This window comes from Myotis brandtii, unplaced genomic scaffold, assembly GCF_000412655.1.
Source record: "Myotis brandtii unplaced genomic scaffold, ASM41265v1 scaffold303, whole genome shotgun sequence".
In the NCBI taxonomy this organism is placed as follows: Eukaryota; Metazoa; Chordata; class Mammalia; order Chiroptera; family Vespertilionidae; genus Myotis; species Myotis brandtii.
The window spans coordinates 28,467-44,773 of NW_005361573.1; the positions used below are offsets into that span (position 1 = coordinate 28,467).

At 44.4% G+C, this 16,307-nt stretch overlaps 3 protein-coding genes across 5 annotated transcripts in view; all 3 read left to right on the forward strand.

Annotated features, from left to right (window-relative positions):
* LOC102243940 (von Willebrand factor A domain-containing protein 5A-like) overlaps positions 1-1,518 on the forward strand; it is a 27,036-nt gene extending 25,518 nt beyond the window's left edge. The window contains exon 18 of the mRNA XM_014542418.1: positions 487-1,518. Coding sequence (XP_014397904.1) covers positions 487-566 — 80 coding nt within the window. The 3' untranslated portion in view covers positions 567-1,518. The remainder of the gene's footprint in view (positions 1-486) is intronic.
* Positions 1,519-4,264: 2,746 nt separating this feature from the next.
* LOC102244234 (olfactory receptor 149) lies at positions 4,265-7,817 on the forward strand. 2 transcript variants are annotated; one of them, XM_014542438.1, is made up of 2 exons: positions 4,265-5,600; positions 7,400-7,817. In XM_014542438.1, the coding sequence occupies exons 1-2, from the start codon at positions 4,725-4,727 to the stop codon at positions 7,415-7,417; spliced, it is 894 nt and encodes a 297-aa protein (XP_014397924.1). In that variant the 5' UTR covers positions 4,265-4,724; the 3' UTR covers positions 7,418-7,817. The 2 variants fall into 2 exon arrangements, with proteins under 2 accessions (XP_014397924.1, XP_005869851.2); XM_005869789.2 differs by lacking the exon at positions 7,400-7,817 and adding an exon at positions 6,550-6,638.
* A 3,261-nt stretch (positions 7,818-11,078) lies between these two features.
* LOC102244530 (olfactory receptor 149) lies at positions 11,079-14,325 on the forward strand. 2 transcript variants are annotated; one of them, XM_005869790.2, is made up of 2 exons: positions 11,079-12,401; positions 13,357-14,325. In XM_005869790.2, exons 1-2 carry the CDS (start codon positions 11,526-11,528, stop codon positions 13,399-13,401), a joined length of 921 nt encoding a protein of 306 aa, XP_005869852.2. In that variant the 5' UTR covers positions 11,079-11,525; the 3' UTR covers positions 13,402-14,325. The 2 variants fall into 2 exon arrangements, with proteins under 2 accessions (XP_005869852.2, XP_014397923.1); XM_014542437.1 differs by having other exon boundaries at positions 13,926-14,325.
* The last annotated feature ends 1,982 nt before the right edge of the window (positions 14,326-16,307 follow it).

The following is a 16,307-nucleotide window of genomic DNA, read 5'->3' on the forward strand; positions in this document are numbered from 1 at the left end:
AGGAAGCTCCGCATCTTCCCGGACATTGAGCCCCCAGGCCGTCCTGGTCCAGACCTTTTTGGGTCTCCCAGCTAGTTCTCTCCTGGGCAGGGTGAGGGTGCCGTCCTCCAGTGGGGGCAGTGGAGGTGTGTGAAGAGGGAAAAGGAGCATCGATGGGGAGTGTGAGTTGGAAAAGGGACATGAAGTGGCATTTATTCTTCTCACTCTGTCTGTACTCTACTGAGTGTGAGACTGAACTTGGGGCATTTCTTTTTTGAGTGTTTATTATCTCACTGCTGCTGGATATCTCTGGGGCCAGAGGGCAGGAAAGGGAATCTGGGGGATGTGACGAGAAAAGTGGGGGGTGCTAAGCAAAGATACAAGCAGGACTCAGGGGAGATGACGAGGAGGTTGAGGGAAGAACGGGAGAAAGGCACTTCCTCTCATCAATATCAATGGGAGAAAGGCTGTTGTCCCTCAGCCCTCATTTTTGTTTTCTCCTCACAGGCTCCACCGCGGATGGGCTGGTGAAAGCTGCCGTGGGCTTTCTGAAGTCATCGGTGGATCCTGCCATCTTTGCCCCCTGAGAATCCCGACCAGAAACACACGTGACTCCTTCATGCTCCTGTCCCCGCCTGAACCCTCAGTCTTCCAGAACGCGATCTTGTCTTGTATGCCTCTCCTGTCAGTTTCCTATAATAAAAGTCAACAATGCCCGCCCCACCTTTCCTCCAGGTTCCAGGTTCCCTCCGGATATGACATCCTTTCCCCAGCATGTGCCCTCAGCCAGGCATCAGGGCCCCAGACCTGTTCTCTTTCTGGAAGGAGTTCAGAGGCAGTGAGGTCCCTCCCGGGTTTTTCAGAGTGACGACATGAGAAACGAGGGGCGTGGACTCTAGGCTACAGGTTGCTGGGTTGATGTTAGGGATGGCCTGGATTGGAAAGTTCTCTGCATTATTTTTTGTCTAATCAGTATTGCTTTTGGGGACTTATGAGGACAAGACTGGTGAGCTATCCAGTTTTCTATTCTAAGGTAGAATAAAGAGATGGAGGGGCGGTTGACAGCCAACATTGGGATCCACATAACCTCCACCTGAGGTTCAAGGGTCCACTGTGAGGGTTGGCACTGTTGGGGACCTTCTTGGTTCATTATGCCTGAGTCTTGTTAGCCTATACTGCCCGCCTCCCCTTTCACTGCCCAAGGGTTGAGTGGTAGCTGTGGGAGACAGATGTTTCTTCTTAATCAGGACGCATCTTAGTAAGAGGGCCATCATGGGATCCTTCGTCCTGGCCTGACCCGTGAGGCCTCTGAAGCGGGCTCTGATCTTGTATACTTTTATAAAAAGCAGGGCTAAAGGCAGCTTTGCCTGAGACCCAAAACCTGGGCCACTCACCCCAAGAGGAAGAAAGGAGCTCCCAGTGATCATGTCTGACCTTGCAGTCCCACACACTCTATCCTAGTGGAAGGGACCCTATTGGATGTGTTGTTCCCTAACATACTGCTGTATCAATATTAAAATGACACTTGGTTGTATGTGATATAGATTTATTCATTGGATCTGCATGGGTTTTCTCATCCCTTGTTTTCCCTCCCAACTTTTTTTTTAAATATGTTTTTATTGATTTTTTGTTCTTTATGCCTGTGTTCCTCTCTTTCTCTCTATTCTTCTTCTCACAATAGTACCTTTAGCATTTCTTTCAGAGCTAGTTTGGCTAAACTCCTTTAGCCTTTTTTTTTTAATCTAGGAAGGTCTTTATTTGGAGATCTCTAAATATATCCCCATTTTGGCTTCTGTTCTAGGTAAAATGTCCTTATGTAGTAGATGTCTTGTGAAACTCAGTGATACAGTCTTTGTTATTATGTGAACCAGGTGCTCCAGAGATGTCCTTTGTGGGGGTTATATGAGTACTCTTGTTGTTAGTATGTCTTGATGGCTGCTGATTTATCAATGGGTGGGTTTGACCCTCAGGCTAGCTGACTGTGGAGAGATATAGATAGTTCCCACTTGACTGCACCCTTTCTGATGATCTCATTACTATTATCTTATAACTAGATGATGCATTAGTTTCACAAACTAATTGCTCCCTCAGAGCCACCAGTGAGTCCAAAGTAGGGCTTAAGGGGGGTTGAAAAAAACTTCCAAGGATGCAATCCAGGGAGAGTGAGTATGGGCAGGTCTCGATGGTGCAAACCCTAGGAGACTCAATTCTTTATAAGTAGGAGACCTGACACGCCTTTAGCTGGAGCACTCTGTGCTCTGTCGAGAAGCAGTAACTGACAGGTCTCATAACCACACTTTGGAAAATTTGACTGTGCTCTCAGGTAGACTGTGAGAATGTCCACACTGCTGCTCTTATATGACTACTAGAGGCCCAGTACACGAATTCGTGTACAGGTGGGGTCCCTCAGCCTGGCTGGTGATTGGGGCCGATGGGGAGGGGAGCCGGTAGCTTTGGGGTGGGACCGCGGAAGGATGGCCCCAGCAGCACGCTAACAAACGGCCGGTTCCATGAGTAATTGGGCTCCCTCCTCCCTCCTGTCTGGGTCCAGGGTGCAGGTGAACCAGATTCAGGACTGTCAGGGCCCAGCAACAAAGTCTGGATCAGTGCACATCATAGCTATGGGCAGGTCAGTCAGTTGTTCTGGTCATTCCGGTTGTTCGGTCATAACAGTTACTTAGGCATATATATATATATATATATACACACACATATATAATCTCCAGCCCCACACACAGGGTCCTTCCTGGTCCTTGCCAACTTCTTTTTCCTAGAATGGCCTTCTTATAGAATCATCCAGTATCAAGGTGTCTGATCATAGGCAAGGACCAAAGACCTTTGACAGCCTTCCCTGACCTGGGACAGATGCTCCACATTGAACAGAAATTTGCAGGGCTCAGAGATAGTGCTCATGTGGCTAGAACTAGTAGCAAGAAGGCTGTGGTCAGCAGCATTTCTCCTCCATAATGCCACTGTTTCTCTCTTTGCCATCTTGGCTTTTGCTTAGTTCTAGGGCGATAGGTGAGTTACTCATTTTGGCGTGGCCATTCTATTTAGATATGTGTTGAAGTGGCACCTGCCACAGGTTATGATTGGAATCCGCATGGTGAATGTGTCTCTTTAACTTCCAAGTTCCCACATTGGAGTTGATATTCAGATATAGTGTCAAAGGTAAGACATAAGCCCATTGTGTGATTTTAAAAACTAAATTAGATGTTAACTGGATGTGCTCTAATGTCAAGCATGAAAATGACCAGGAAGAAGTCAAATGGGATCCCTTTCCTACCTTGGTATGAAATGACGATGCCAACCCATCTAGAAGGGTATCCTTGCCTAACGATGGGACAGGCTGTCCTTAAAAAGACAGGCAAACAGAAGACAATGATCCTGGTGGTGAAGGGCATGGACAGTAGCATGAAATAGCTGTGCCATGGGCTTGATTTGTAAATGTAGGCAACTTGCTTACTTTTTCTAATTTTTCTTTCCTGATTTGTAGATGGCAATAGTAGTAATAGTTTCTTCTTACAGATTTATTTTTAAAAACGTGTCATATTTTTTAAAGTGTTAAGCCCAATCCTTGGTACACAGCAAATAGTCATTAAATGACATACATATCAATGCATGCACTTATGTAGCATTAGTATTAGTATTAGTATTGGTATTGGTATTGGTATTGGTATTGGTATCAGTATTGGTATTAGTATGTGTTGTCAGAGGAGGAGATCTCCATGCTGCCAGACCCTATGTCCTGCTCTTGACGTGCTGCATCTTCCTCAGTAGAGCTGTTCTTTGACCTTCTGCCTATGGGTCCCAGTATTTCTTTCTTCATCACAGGAACATGAATTAGGTGCCTTCCTTGCTGCTACTATTTCCTTTATGTAGTATTTCAGATTTGCCTCAAATGCTCTTAGAAAATGTTAAAAGGACATAGAAAAACCAGAGCAGCATCTCCTGATAAATTTGGAAATATTAAACATCCCACTTCTGGGAGGATATAATCTTGAAATGATATGATCCAAGTCTAATAAATAGTGTTGTTTAATAAGGCATTTTTTGAAAATCATTACACACTACCAACATTAAAGAAAAGCACGTAGAGGAATAACTTTTAAGATACATAAAAGAAAGAAAATCTTTTCATTCGGATTTCTTTTGCCAAATATTTTATAGACATTTCAGAAACTTTACTATTGTACAAGAGTGTTTTTGTTGTTCATGTTCTAGTTATGATCATTATGATTTTTATTTCATAGGTAATGCAACTACGTCAACAAGTACAGTGAAACCAGGGTTTAAATGAAGTGTTCTTATTTCTAATGCCATTTCTTTTCCTGATATTTTCCAGCAGGTATTAAAGAGTACGAGTTTGTTGCTTAGAGATATTGTGACAGTTTAAAATAGAAATATGCCTAAAGAGAGTAATTCTGTGAATTAAAGAACTGTAAAAAGGTTTCCCACTTCACAGGAGAATGTTTTGAATATACCTTTAAACACCTGACCTTGTCATCAAAGACAGTCACCTGCCTCCACATACACATCCCTTCCAGGGGTTGGATAGCCTGTGGCTCTAACATCAGCATCTCTTACTAACTCAAAGTTTTATACAGACATTGCCATTCCTAAGGGGGCTGGGTTCTGCTTGTTAAAAACACAGCCAAAGCTCTCCTCAGCAAACAGCTTGGTAATTTGCTATTGGTGTTCACACATTGGTGTCTCAAGTCCCTTTCCAAGGTCTGGCCAGAGCCATGAGGAATGCCTCGGTGGTGACCGAGTTCATCCTGCTGGGCATCCCACACACACAGGATCTGGAGACGGTGCTCTTTGTCCTGTTTTTGACCTTCTACGTCTTCACTCTTGTGGGAAACCTGCTCATCCTGCTGGCCATTGCCTCCTCCGCTCGACTGCACACTCCCATGTATTTCTTCTTGTGTGAGCTGTCTGTGTGTGACATATTTTTCCCTTCTGTGAGCTCCCCCAAGATGCTCTTCTACCTCTCAGGGTACAGCCGAGCCATCTCCTATGCGGGCTGCGTGTCCCAGCTCTTCTTTTACCATTTCCTGGGCTGCACCGAGTGCTTCCTGTACACGGTGATGGCCTATGACCGCTTTGTGGCCATCTGTCACCCTCTACGCTACCAGGTGATCATGAGCCCCAGGGTGTGTGCCATCCTGGCCTCGGGGACCTCGTTTTTTGGCTGTGTTCAGGCCACCTTTCTAACCACTCTCACCTTCCAGTTGCCCTACTGTGGCCCCAATGAGGTGGACTACTTCTTCTGTGACATCCCCGTGATGCTGAAGCTGGCTTGTGCGGACACCGCAGCCCTGGAGATGGTGGGGTTCATCAGTGTGGGCCTCATGCCCCTCAGCTGCTTCCTTCTCATCCTCGCCTCCTACAGCCGCATTGTCTACTCCATCCTGCAGATCCGCTCCGCCGAGGGCCAACGCCATGCCTTCTCCACCTGCAGCGCCCACCTCACTGCCATCCTACTTTTCTACATGCCAGTGGTCCTCATCTACTTAAGGCCAACGCCAAGCCCCTTGCTGGATGCAACGGTTCAGGTCCTGAATAACCTGGTCACCCCCATGCTGAACCCCTTGATCTACAGCCTCAGGAACAAGGAGGTAAAATCATCTCTGAGGAAAGTCCTGCATCAACTGGGCTTTCTTCCTGAGCACTTGTAGTGAAAGAACAGTAGCCAACAAGTGAAGTGCACTTACAACGTATACACTATTTTTACATGCTTCTCACAAATATCTTTTTAAATGGGAGAGTCCAGATATTAGGATTTGCCTCCATTGTACAACATGGGGACTAGAATTCAAAGAGTTCAAGTGGGTTAAATGTGAAGCATATGTAAGGAGTGATGGCAGAATGACTTCTACCTCTTGGCTGGTTTTCTGAGTCCGGAGCCTGTGCCTTCTCGAGGACATCATATTGCTGATGAGGTAGAAAGGAGCCTGCCATAGCAGGCAGAATAACCTGCACCTTCTGATTCTCAATCTTTATTTTCTTTGTCCACCTGCACCCCTTTTCCTCTTCTTTGTCCTCCTCACCCTGACACTCTATCTTGGCTGCGTTATTGTCTCCTCAAATGCCTGACCTGAATAAATCCTCATTTTATTGGTCTACATATTTTTGGGAAAAATATGGAGTTGTGGAAAGAGAATGACTTGTAGCAGGGACCTGAGGCAAGTTCCTTCTGAGTGAAGCAAAGGTACTGGTGACTGCTGTCACCCAGAAACTCTATCTGTTGGGTTTTGACCTGGAAGCAAGCCCCGGCTGTATCAAGTTTATTTACTGAGAGCTGCAGCATGGCAATGAGAAGGTGGGAAGGGCAGGTGGGGAAATTCGTGGGATGGTGACTGTGATCTGATGCCACATTAGAAAATCTGGACTTGGCTTTGTGTTTCTCAGTACAACCAGGGGGCCATTCTGGGTTCAAGCTGTCATTGTTTGTGTCTTTGGTTTCAGTTTCAGTGAAAAGGTGTGACATTGTTCCCCATTCCTTTCTTTCGCTCTCCCTCTCTCTCTCTCTCTCTCTCTCTCTCTCGGCTGAAATATTCTAAGAAGAACAATAATGGGCTGTTTCAATGAAGTGCACTATTGTGTTTATGACTGGAATTCATTGAGAATCCTAGCACACTTGAGGCATGTGGAATAAACTATTGCAATTTATTCTAATACAGTGGGGCCTTGACTTACGAGTGTCCTGACTAACGAGTTTTTCGAGATATGAGCCGTCTCTCGGCCGATTTTTTGCTTTGAGTTGCGAGCTAAAATTCGGGTCACGAGCCAGCTTCAGATACCCCACTGCTAGTTGGTGCAGCGAACGTCACCGTGAATGCCACAACATCAGCCCAGCATCATGTGTCTCACTCATTCACTTTTTGATTTGACATACGAGTAATTGGAGTTACGAGCTCCGTCACGGAATAAATTAAACTCGTAAGTCAAGGCCCCACTGTAGTGAAGTCTAGAGATAAGGAAACTGAGGAGAGGATGATGGGAAAGGAAGGGACAGGGGTGGAGACCAGTTTGTCTGTCCTTCTCAGAATCAGAGAGCAACCCAGGAGCCTGCTGTGTCTGTGCCTCCAGCCAGTGTGGAGAGCCAGCAAATGCTCCTGCAGGGGAGACATTGACCTAACATAACAAGACTCCCTCCTGCCCCTTGGCCTACATGCCTCCAAGCCTTCTCTGCCTGATTCTCCTTGTTTCTCAGGAAACAAGAGCTTGAAGAAGGAGGTGGCAATGCATCTCCAATTATTTCACATGTCGTCGATCCCTGCTGGAGCCTAAGTCCACTTGAAGATCTCTTCCCATTCCTTAATTTCCTGGTGGGAGCTGCTCAGATGGTCCAAATAGAACAGTTTTTTAAGAATAAAAGATGCGATCCAATTCCTTTTCATTTTCACTCAGACAGAGGTCATTTGGTGAATAACTTTGTGCTATGGGTGGGGAATGCAAAGATGAAGAAGAGCTGATCCTACCAGAGTGAGTCATAGTCTGCCAGAGGAAAGACACAAATGTGCAGCTGACATCCCATGATAAAGATGTGAAATATGGCAGGAAATACAGAGCATATTTTTCTGGGGCTGTGGAGGGACCTCACAAAAGAGGTGTTGAGGGTTGAAGGCTTTTGTTTGTTCTGTCTTCCCCCCATATACATACCCGATAAAGAATGGCTTTTAGAGGGAGAAATGTTTTATAGGGAGAAGCATCTCAAACTTTTGTTTGTTGTGTTGGTGGGAATGAGACATAATTCCTTGAGTGGGTATCTCAACTATTTACCATCTGTGAGTGAACATTCTTGTAAGAATAATTAAGTTAATTTCACCTGGCTCTGGCTGGTTTGGCTCGGTGGATAGAGTATCGGCCTGTGGACTGAAGGGTCCTAGGTTTGATTCAGGTCAAGGACACAGGCCTGGGTTGTGTTCTCGATCCCAGCAAGGGGGTTGTGCAGGAGGCAACCAATCAATGAATCTCTCTCATCACTGATGTTTCTATCTCTCTCTCCTCCCTTCCTCTCTGAAATCAATAAAAATAAATTTAAAAAAATTTTTTAATGTGTGCATAAAGTTTTTGGATTTTAATGGCTACCATTGTAACGACTATGGTCATATACTGGCACATGATCTATTTTTAATAAGGTTTAATTGAATTATCATCATGAAATTAAATTATCCTCTTGTTATGTTAGGTCAATGTCATTGAAAACTTTTACAGTATAGATGAAATTATAAAATTTCAGAATTATAAGTTAGAATATTCTTAATTACATACCTGAAGGATGATTCTCTTTACACCTTCCAGTGGCCAAGAGCTACCTACCTCACAAGGTTGCTTATTTCACTGATGTACATTTAGATGTGCATCTAATAAACACTTTCTATCTACATTGAAAATAAATGTGTTACTACCAGATCTCCCCACAATTCCCAAGTCTCCACATAGAATAGTGCTTTTCCAGTTTCCACCAGCCCCTCAGGCATTTGAAGACCATAATCTATCTCCGCTGCTCTTTGACTATGAACCCAAATCTCTGGGAATTGATAAGATATTGCCTAAAAGCAATATGACTTTGAAAATAAAGAGTCAGTCGCTTTCTAGTTATGTCATAATGAAGTTATTTATTCTGTTTTTCAGTTTCTTTGTAGAATAATACCACCTACTTTATAAAGTTTATTTTGGAGATTCAATGTAACAACTACTTTTAAAATTTAGCATAATACTTAGCACATGATAAGTGCTGAGAATAAATAATTAACTGAATATGGGCTATTTTGTCCATAATTTTCCTTTTGAGATAATTTACACCCCCTTTCGCCTATGAATGTGCCCAGTATGTGCCTATTTCTCTTTTAAAATGTCTTAAAGCACACATAATAGTTGACGAGTGATGAGTAGCTATTCACTAATTAGATTTCTGTCTTGAATAGTGATACTTATGAGAGGTAAGTGTAGAGTCATCTGGATATATACATGATTCCCAGACTGATGAGACACATGACATCACAAGCAAAGGCTTGAAGGTATGAAAGAAAACACACAAAAAAGGGGGTAGCACTACAGGTGATCAAAGGTTAGCATTGGCGCTCCTTCTACCATGCAAACTATCTTGGAGAGATAGAGATATTGCCCACTTGACTGCACCTTTTCTGATGATCTCATTACTATTATCTTATAACTAGATGATGCATTAGTTTCACAAACTAATTGCTCCCTCAGAGCCATCATTGAGTCCAAAATAGGGCTTAAGTGGGGTCTGAAAAAACTTCCAAGGAAGCAATCCAGGGAGAGTATGTGCAGGTCTTGATGGTGCAAACCCTAGGAGACTCGATTCTTTATAAGTAGGAGACCTGACACGCCTTTCGCTGGAGCACTCTGTGCTCTGCCGAGAAACAGTAACTGTCAGGTCTCATGACCACACTACGAAAAACTTGACTGTGCTCTCAGGTAGATGGTGAGAGTGTCCACACTGCTGCTCTTACATGACTATGAGCTCCAGCTCCACACACAGGGTCCTTCCTGGTCCTTGCAGACTTCTTTTTCCTAGAATGGCCTTCTTATAGCATCATCCAGTGTCAAGATGTCTGATCATAGGCCTCGGACAGCCTTTGCTGATCTAGAACTGATGATCCGGATTGAACAGAAATTTGCACGGCTAAGAGATAGTGCTCATGTGGCTAGAACTAGTAACTAGAAGGCCGTGGTCAGCAGCATTTCTCCTCCATAATGCCACTGTTTCTCTCTTTGCCATCTTGGCTTTTGCTTAGTTCTAGGGCGATAGGTGAGTTACTCATTTTGGCGTGGCCATTCTATTTAGATATGTGTTGAAGTGGCACCTGCCACAGGTTATGATTGGAATCCGCATGGGGAATGTGTCTCTTTAACTTCCAAGTTCCCACATTGGGATTGATATTCAGGTATAGTGTCAAAGGTAAGACATAAGCTCGTTCTGTGATTTTAAAAACTAAATTAGATGTTAACTGGATGTGCTCTAATGTCAAGCATGAAAATGACCAGGAAGAAGTCAAATGGGATCCCTTTCCTACATAGTATGAAATGACAATGCCAACCCATCTAGAAGGGTTTCCTTGCCTAACCATGGGACAGGCTGTCCTTAAAAAGATAGGCAAACAGAAGACAGTGTTCCTGGTGGTGAAGGGCATGGACAATAGCATGAACAAGATTTGTCTTAGCTGTGCCATGGGCTTGCTTTGTCAATGTAGGCAACTTGCTTACTTTTTGTAGGTTTTGTTTCCTGATTGGTAGATGGCAATAGTAGTAATAGTTTCTTCTTACAGGTTTATTTTTAAAACGTGTCATATTTTTAAAGTGTTAAGCCCAGTCCTTGGTATACAGTAAATAGTCATTAAATGACATACATATCAATGCATGCACCTATGTAGCATTAGTATTAGTATTGGTATTGGTATTGGTATTGGTATTGGTATTGGTATGGGTATTGGTATCAGTATTGGTATTAGTAGGTGTTGTCAGAGGAGAAGATCTCTGTGCTGCCAGACCCTATGTCCTGCTCTTGACGTGCTGAATCTTCCTCAGTAGAGCTGTTCTTTGACCTTCTGCCTATGGGTCCCAGTATTTCTTTCTTCATCACAGGAACATGAATTCAGTGCCTTCCTTGCTGCTACTATTTCTTTTACGTAGCATTTCAAATTTGCCTCAAATGCTCTTAGAAAATGTTAAAAGGACCAGAAAAACCAGAGCAGCATCTCCTGATAGATTTGGAAACATTAAATCTCCCAGTTCCGGGAGGATATAATCTGGAAATAATATGATCTAAGGTTATTCAATAGTGTTGTTTAATAAGCTCCTATTTGCAAATAATTATACACTACCAACATTAAAGAAAAGCACGTAAAGAAATAACTTTTAAGATAAAAGAAAGGAAATGTTTTCTTTTTTGCCAAATATTTTCACAGACATTTTAAAACTTTATTATTGTGCTAGGGTATTTTGGTTGTTTTATGATCATTATGATTTTTATTTTATAGGTAATAGAACTATGTCTCTAAAAATATTGTATGAATTATTTAAAGGAGTACAGCTAATAAGTGACAAAACCAGGGTTGAAATGAAGTGTTCTGATTTCTAATGCCATTTCTTTTCCTGATATTTTTCAGCGGGTATTAAGGAGTACGAGTTTGTTGCTCAGAGATATTGTGACAGTTCCAAATAGAAATATGCCTAAAGTGAGTAAATCCATGAATTAAAGAACTGTAAAAAGGTTTCCCACTTCACAGGAGAATGTTTTGAATATACTTTAACTCCTGGCCTTGTCATCCAGACAGCCACCTGCCTCCACATACACATTCGTTCCAGGGGTGGGATAGCCTGTGGCTCTAACCTAAGCATCTCTTACTAACTCAAAGTTTTATACAGACATTGCCATTCCTAAGGGGGCTGGGTTCTGCTTGTTAAAAACACAGCCAAAGCTCTCCTCAGCAAACAGCTTGATAATATGCTATTGGTGTTCACACATTGGTGTCTCGAGTCCCTTTCCAAGGCCTGACCTGAGCCCAGCCATGAGGAATGCCTCGGTGGTGACCGAGTTCATCCTGCTGGGCATCCCACACACACAGGATCTGGAGACGGTGCTCTTTGTCCTGTTTTTGACCTTCTACGTCTTCACTCTTGTGGGAAACCTGCTCATCCTGCTGGCCATTGCCTCCTCCGCTCGACTGCACACTCCCATGTATTTCTTCTTGTGTGAGCTGTCTGTGTGTGACATATTTTTCCCTTCTGTGAGCTCCCCCAAGATGCTCTTCTACCTCTCAGGGTACAGCCGAGCCATCTCCTATGCGGGCTGCGTGTCCCAGCTCTTCTTTTACCATTTCCTGGGCTGCACCGAGTGCTTCCTGTACACGGTGATGGCCTATGACCGCTTTGTGGCCATCTGTCACCCTCTACGCTACCAGGTGATCATGAGCCCCAGGGTGTGTGCCATCCTGGCCTCGGGGACCTCGTTTTTTGGCTGTGTTCAGGCCACCTTTCTAACCACTCTCACCTTCCAGTTGCCCTACTGTGGCCCCAATGAGGTGGACTACTTCTTCTGTGACATCCCCGTGATGCTGAAGCTGGCTTGTGCGGACACCGCAGCCCTGGAGATGGTGGGGTTCATCAGTGTGGGCCTCATGCCCCTCAGCTGCTTCCTTCTCATCCTCGCCTCCTACAGCCGCATTGTCTACTCCATCCTGCAGATCCGCTCCGCCGAGGGCCAACGCCATGCCTTCTCCACCTGCAGCGCCCACCTCACTGCCATCCTACTTTTCTACATGCCAGTGGTCCTCATCTACTTAAGGCCAACGCCAAGCCCCTTGCTGGATGCAACGGTTCAGGTCCTGAATAACCTGGTCACCCCCATGCTGAACCCCTTGATCTACAGCCTCAGGAACAAGGAGGTAAAATCATCTCTGAGGAAAGTCCTGCATCAACTGGGCTTTCTTCCTGAGCACTTGTAGTGAAAGAACAGTAGCCAAAAAGTGAAGTGCACTTACAAGTTATAAACTATTTTTATATGCTTCTCACAAATACCTTTTTAAATGGGAATGTCCAGATATTAGGATTTGCCTCCATTTTCCAATGTGGGAACTAGGATTCAAAGAGTTCAAGTGGGTTGAACGTGAAGCATATGTAAGGGTGATGGCAGAATGAAGCCCCAAGAGCTGGTTTTCTGAGTCCGGGGCCTGTGCTTTCTCGAGGACATCATATTGCTGATGAGGTGGAAAGGAGCCTGCCACAGCAGGCAGAATAACCTGCACCTTCTGCTTCTCAATCTTTATTTCCTTATCCACCTACACCCCTTTGTCCTCTTCTTTGTCCTCCTCACCCTGACACTCTATCTTGGCTGCATTATTGTCTCCTCAAATGCCTGAACTGAATAAACCCTGATTGTATTGGTCTACACATTGTTGGGAAAAAATGGAGTTGTGGAAAGAGAATGACTTGTAGCAGGGACCTGAGGCAAGTTCCTTCTGAGTGAAGCAAAGGTACTGGTGACTGCTGTCACCCAGAAACTCTATCTGTTGGGTTTTGACCTGGAAGCAGGCCCCGGCTGTATCAAGTTTATTTACGGAGAGGTGCAGCATGGCAATGAGAATGTGTGAAAGGCAGGTGGGGAAATTCGTGGAGCAGTGACTCGGGTCTGATGCCACATTATCTGGACTTGGCTTTGCATTTCTCAGTACAACCAGGGAATCATTCTGGGTTCAAGTTGTCATTGTTTGTGTCTTTGGTTCAGTTTCATTGAAAAGGTGTGACATTGTTCCCCATTCCTCTCTCTCTCTCTCTCTCTCTCTCTCTCTCTCTCTCTCTCTCTCTTTGTCTCTTTTCTTTTGGCTGAAATAAGCTAAGAAGAACAATAATGGGCTGTTTCAATGCAGTGCGCTATTGTGTTTATGACTGGAATTCATTGAGAATCCTAGCACACTTGAGGCATGTGGAATAAACTATTGCAATTTATTCTCATAGTGAAGTTGAGAGGGAAGGAAACTGAGAAGAGGATGATGGGAAAGGAAGGGACAGGGGTGGAGACCAGTTTGTCTGTCTTTCTCAGAATCAGAGAGCAACCCAGGAGCCTGCCAGGCCTACCAGCGCTGCTGTGTCTGTGCCTCCAGCCAGTGTGGTGAGCCAGCCCATGCTCCTGCAGGGGAGACAGACTCCCTCCTGCCCTTTGGCCTACATGCCTCCAAGCCTTCTCAGCGCTGATTCTCCTTGTTTCTCAGGAAACAAGAGCTTGAAGAAGGAGGTGGCAATGCATCTCCAATTATTTCACATGTCGTCGATCCCTGCTGGAGCCTAAGTCCACTTGAAGATCTCTTCCCATTCCTTAATTTCCTGGTGGGAGCTGCTCAGATGGTCCAAATAGAACAGTTTTTTAAGAATAAAAGATGCGATCCAATTCCTTTTCATTTTCACTCAGACAGAGGTCATTTGGTGAATAACTTTGTGCTATGGGTGGGGAATGCAAAGATGAAGAAGAGCTGATCCTACCAGAGTGAGTCATAGTCTGCCAGAGGAAAGACACAAATGTGCAGCTGACATCCCATGATAAAGATGTGAAATATGGCAGGAAATATGGAGCATATTTTTCTGGGGCTGTGGAGGGAGCTCACAAAAGAGGTGTTGAGGGTTAAATGCTTTTGTTTGTTCTGTCTCCCCACACACACGTACCCCATGAAGAATGGCTTTTAGAGGGAGAAATGTTTTATAGGGAGAAGCATCTCAAACTTTTGTTTGTTGTGTTGGTGGGAATGAGACATAATTCCTTGAGTGGGTATCTCAACTATGTGCCATCTGTGAGTGAACATTCTTGTAAGAAAAATAAAATTAATTTGACCTGGCTCTCGTTAGTTTGGCTCAGTGGACAGAGTGTCAGCCTGCGTACTGAAGGGTCCCGTTTTCAATTCTGGTCAAGAGCACATGCCTGGGTTATGGGCTGGACCCCAGTGGGGGGCGTGCAGGGGCAACCAATCAATGAATCTCTCTCATCATTGATGTTTCTATCTTTCGCTCCTTCTCCCTTCCGCTCTGAAATCAATAAAAATCTAATTTTTAAATTAATTGGAACTGTTTTCAGAGTTCTTCCTTCCGCGTGGCAGTGTGTCCCTGAATTGGAGATATGCCTTGCACAAAATGACTCTATCTCTGTCTCCTTAAACAAATTGACTCCTCTGCTCATTTGGGGTTTTCTGAGAGATGTGGGGAGCATTCCTGTCTTCAGGTAGTGTCTGAGTTCCCTTTCTGCCTAAGTTGGAGCCCCGATTGTCAGGTGTAGCCTTGGGTTTGGACGCCTCAGTGGGGTTTAATGGTGGAAGGAAACTTTTCTGTGTTGTGGACATAAAGGGACAATATCAGAAAAATTGGGGGGAGAAAAATCAATGGGCATAATCCCAAACCAGGTAGATCATCTAGCACAGGGGTCCTCAAACTTTTTAAACAGGGGGCCAGTTCACTGTCCCTCAGACCGTTGGAGGGCTGGACTATAGTTAAAAAAAAAAACTATGGACAAATTCCTATGCACACTGCACATATCTTATTTTGAAGTAAAAAAACAAAACGGGAACAAATACAGTATTTGTATTTGCATGTGGCCCGCGGGCCGTAGTTTGAGGACCCCTGATCTAGCAGCATGTTTAATCCACAGGCCTTAACATAGACAGGGGCTCAAGGCCCAAGCCTGGGTTGGGAGGTGACAGAGACGTGCAAACATATTGAAGCTGAGATTCAGAGTATGTTCTGAGCAGAATGGGCTAGAGCGGCAGCATTACCCGAGACACTGGATTCAAACCTGGTCTCAGAGTCCCTCTGCATAGGACACCTGACCCTGGGCAGAGTCTAGGTTCCTCAAAAGGCTTCTCTGTTCACTCCAACGCCTTCTGCAACATACCCTTGTAGTGTCTGGTCCCTGTCTTTCTGCCCCTCCCTGTATTTGTTACATAACCAATGCCTGTTCTGAATGTCACCTCTGCATTTTGTTTTACCTACAGCCCCCAGAGAGAGAAAGTATGATGTGGGCATCTCAGGTGGAAACCTGTGGCCTGGACACAGGAAGTGTAGCTGAGATAAAGGCCCCCCACACGGCATTGAGGGAGTGTGAATGGGAGTTTTCAAAGGAGTGTTCACCGTAGACGCCATTTCTGTTTATTCCTTGCGCTCCCTGGCACACTGCTGATTTGTTCTAAATCAAATTAATTGAAATGAATGGGCACACTAGTCAGCATTAATGTTTTTAGTTGCTTGGTTTGCGATTTTTTGTTCGAGAATATGGACTTGGCCTTTCCCCAAAAAAGAATTATTCAAAGCTAAGAGAATGACTCAGCAACCCCTCTTCTGAGTATCTATCTGAAAACATTTATTCACAAAGTTAAATGCACCCCTATGTTCACTGCAGCATTTTTAACTGGTATGCGGATTAACTATTAACCAGTTAAAAATTCGGATTTTTTAATCAAAGAAAACATGATTATTTCAAGGGAAACATCAAAAGTGCTTTATTCAAAGTAATGTCCATCGCTAGATACACATTTCTCCCACCTTTCAGGTAACTTGTGGATACCGTCCCAATAGAACTTTTCTTGTCGTGAGGCAGACCATTCAGAAACCCAGTTTTCCACTTCTTCGTACGTTTTGAAGTGCTGCTCAGAAAGTGCGTGTGCCATCGATCGGAACAAGTGGTCATCTGAAGGAGTAAGGTCTGGTGAATACAGGGGGTGGGTTAATACTTCCCAGGCAAGATCTTTTAACGTGTCTTTAACTGGTTTTGAAGTGTGTGATGGTGCGTCATCATGAAGCAAAATTACTTTGCC

What these genes read in the sequence shown, in the direction of transcription:
- LOC102244234 (XM_005869789.2), top strand. Translation starts at nt 4,725, where the DNA reads ATGAGGAATGCCTCGGTGGTGACCGAGTTCATCCTGCTGGGCATCCCA. An exon ending in ACAGCCTCAGGAACAAGGAG is followed by an intron (nt 5,601 to 6,549) that starts GTAAAATCATCT and finishes TATTCTAAGAAG; the next exon opens with AACAATAATGGGCTGTTTCA.
- LOC102244530 (XM_005869790.2), top strand. Translation starts at nt 11,526, where the DNA reads ATGAGGAATGCCTCGGTGGTGACCGAGTTCATCCTGCTGGGCATCCCA. An exon ending in ACAGCCTCAGGAACAAGGAG is followed by an intron (nt 12,402 to 13,356) that starts GTAAAATCATCT and finishes TAAGCTAAGAAG; the next exon opens with AACAATAATGGGCTGTTTCA.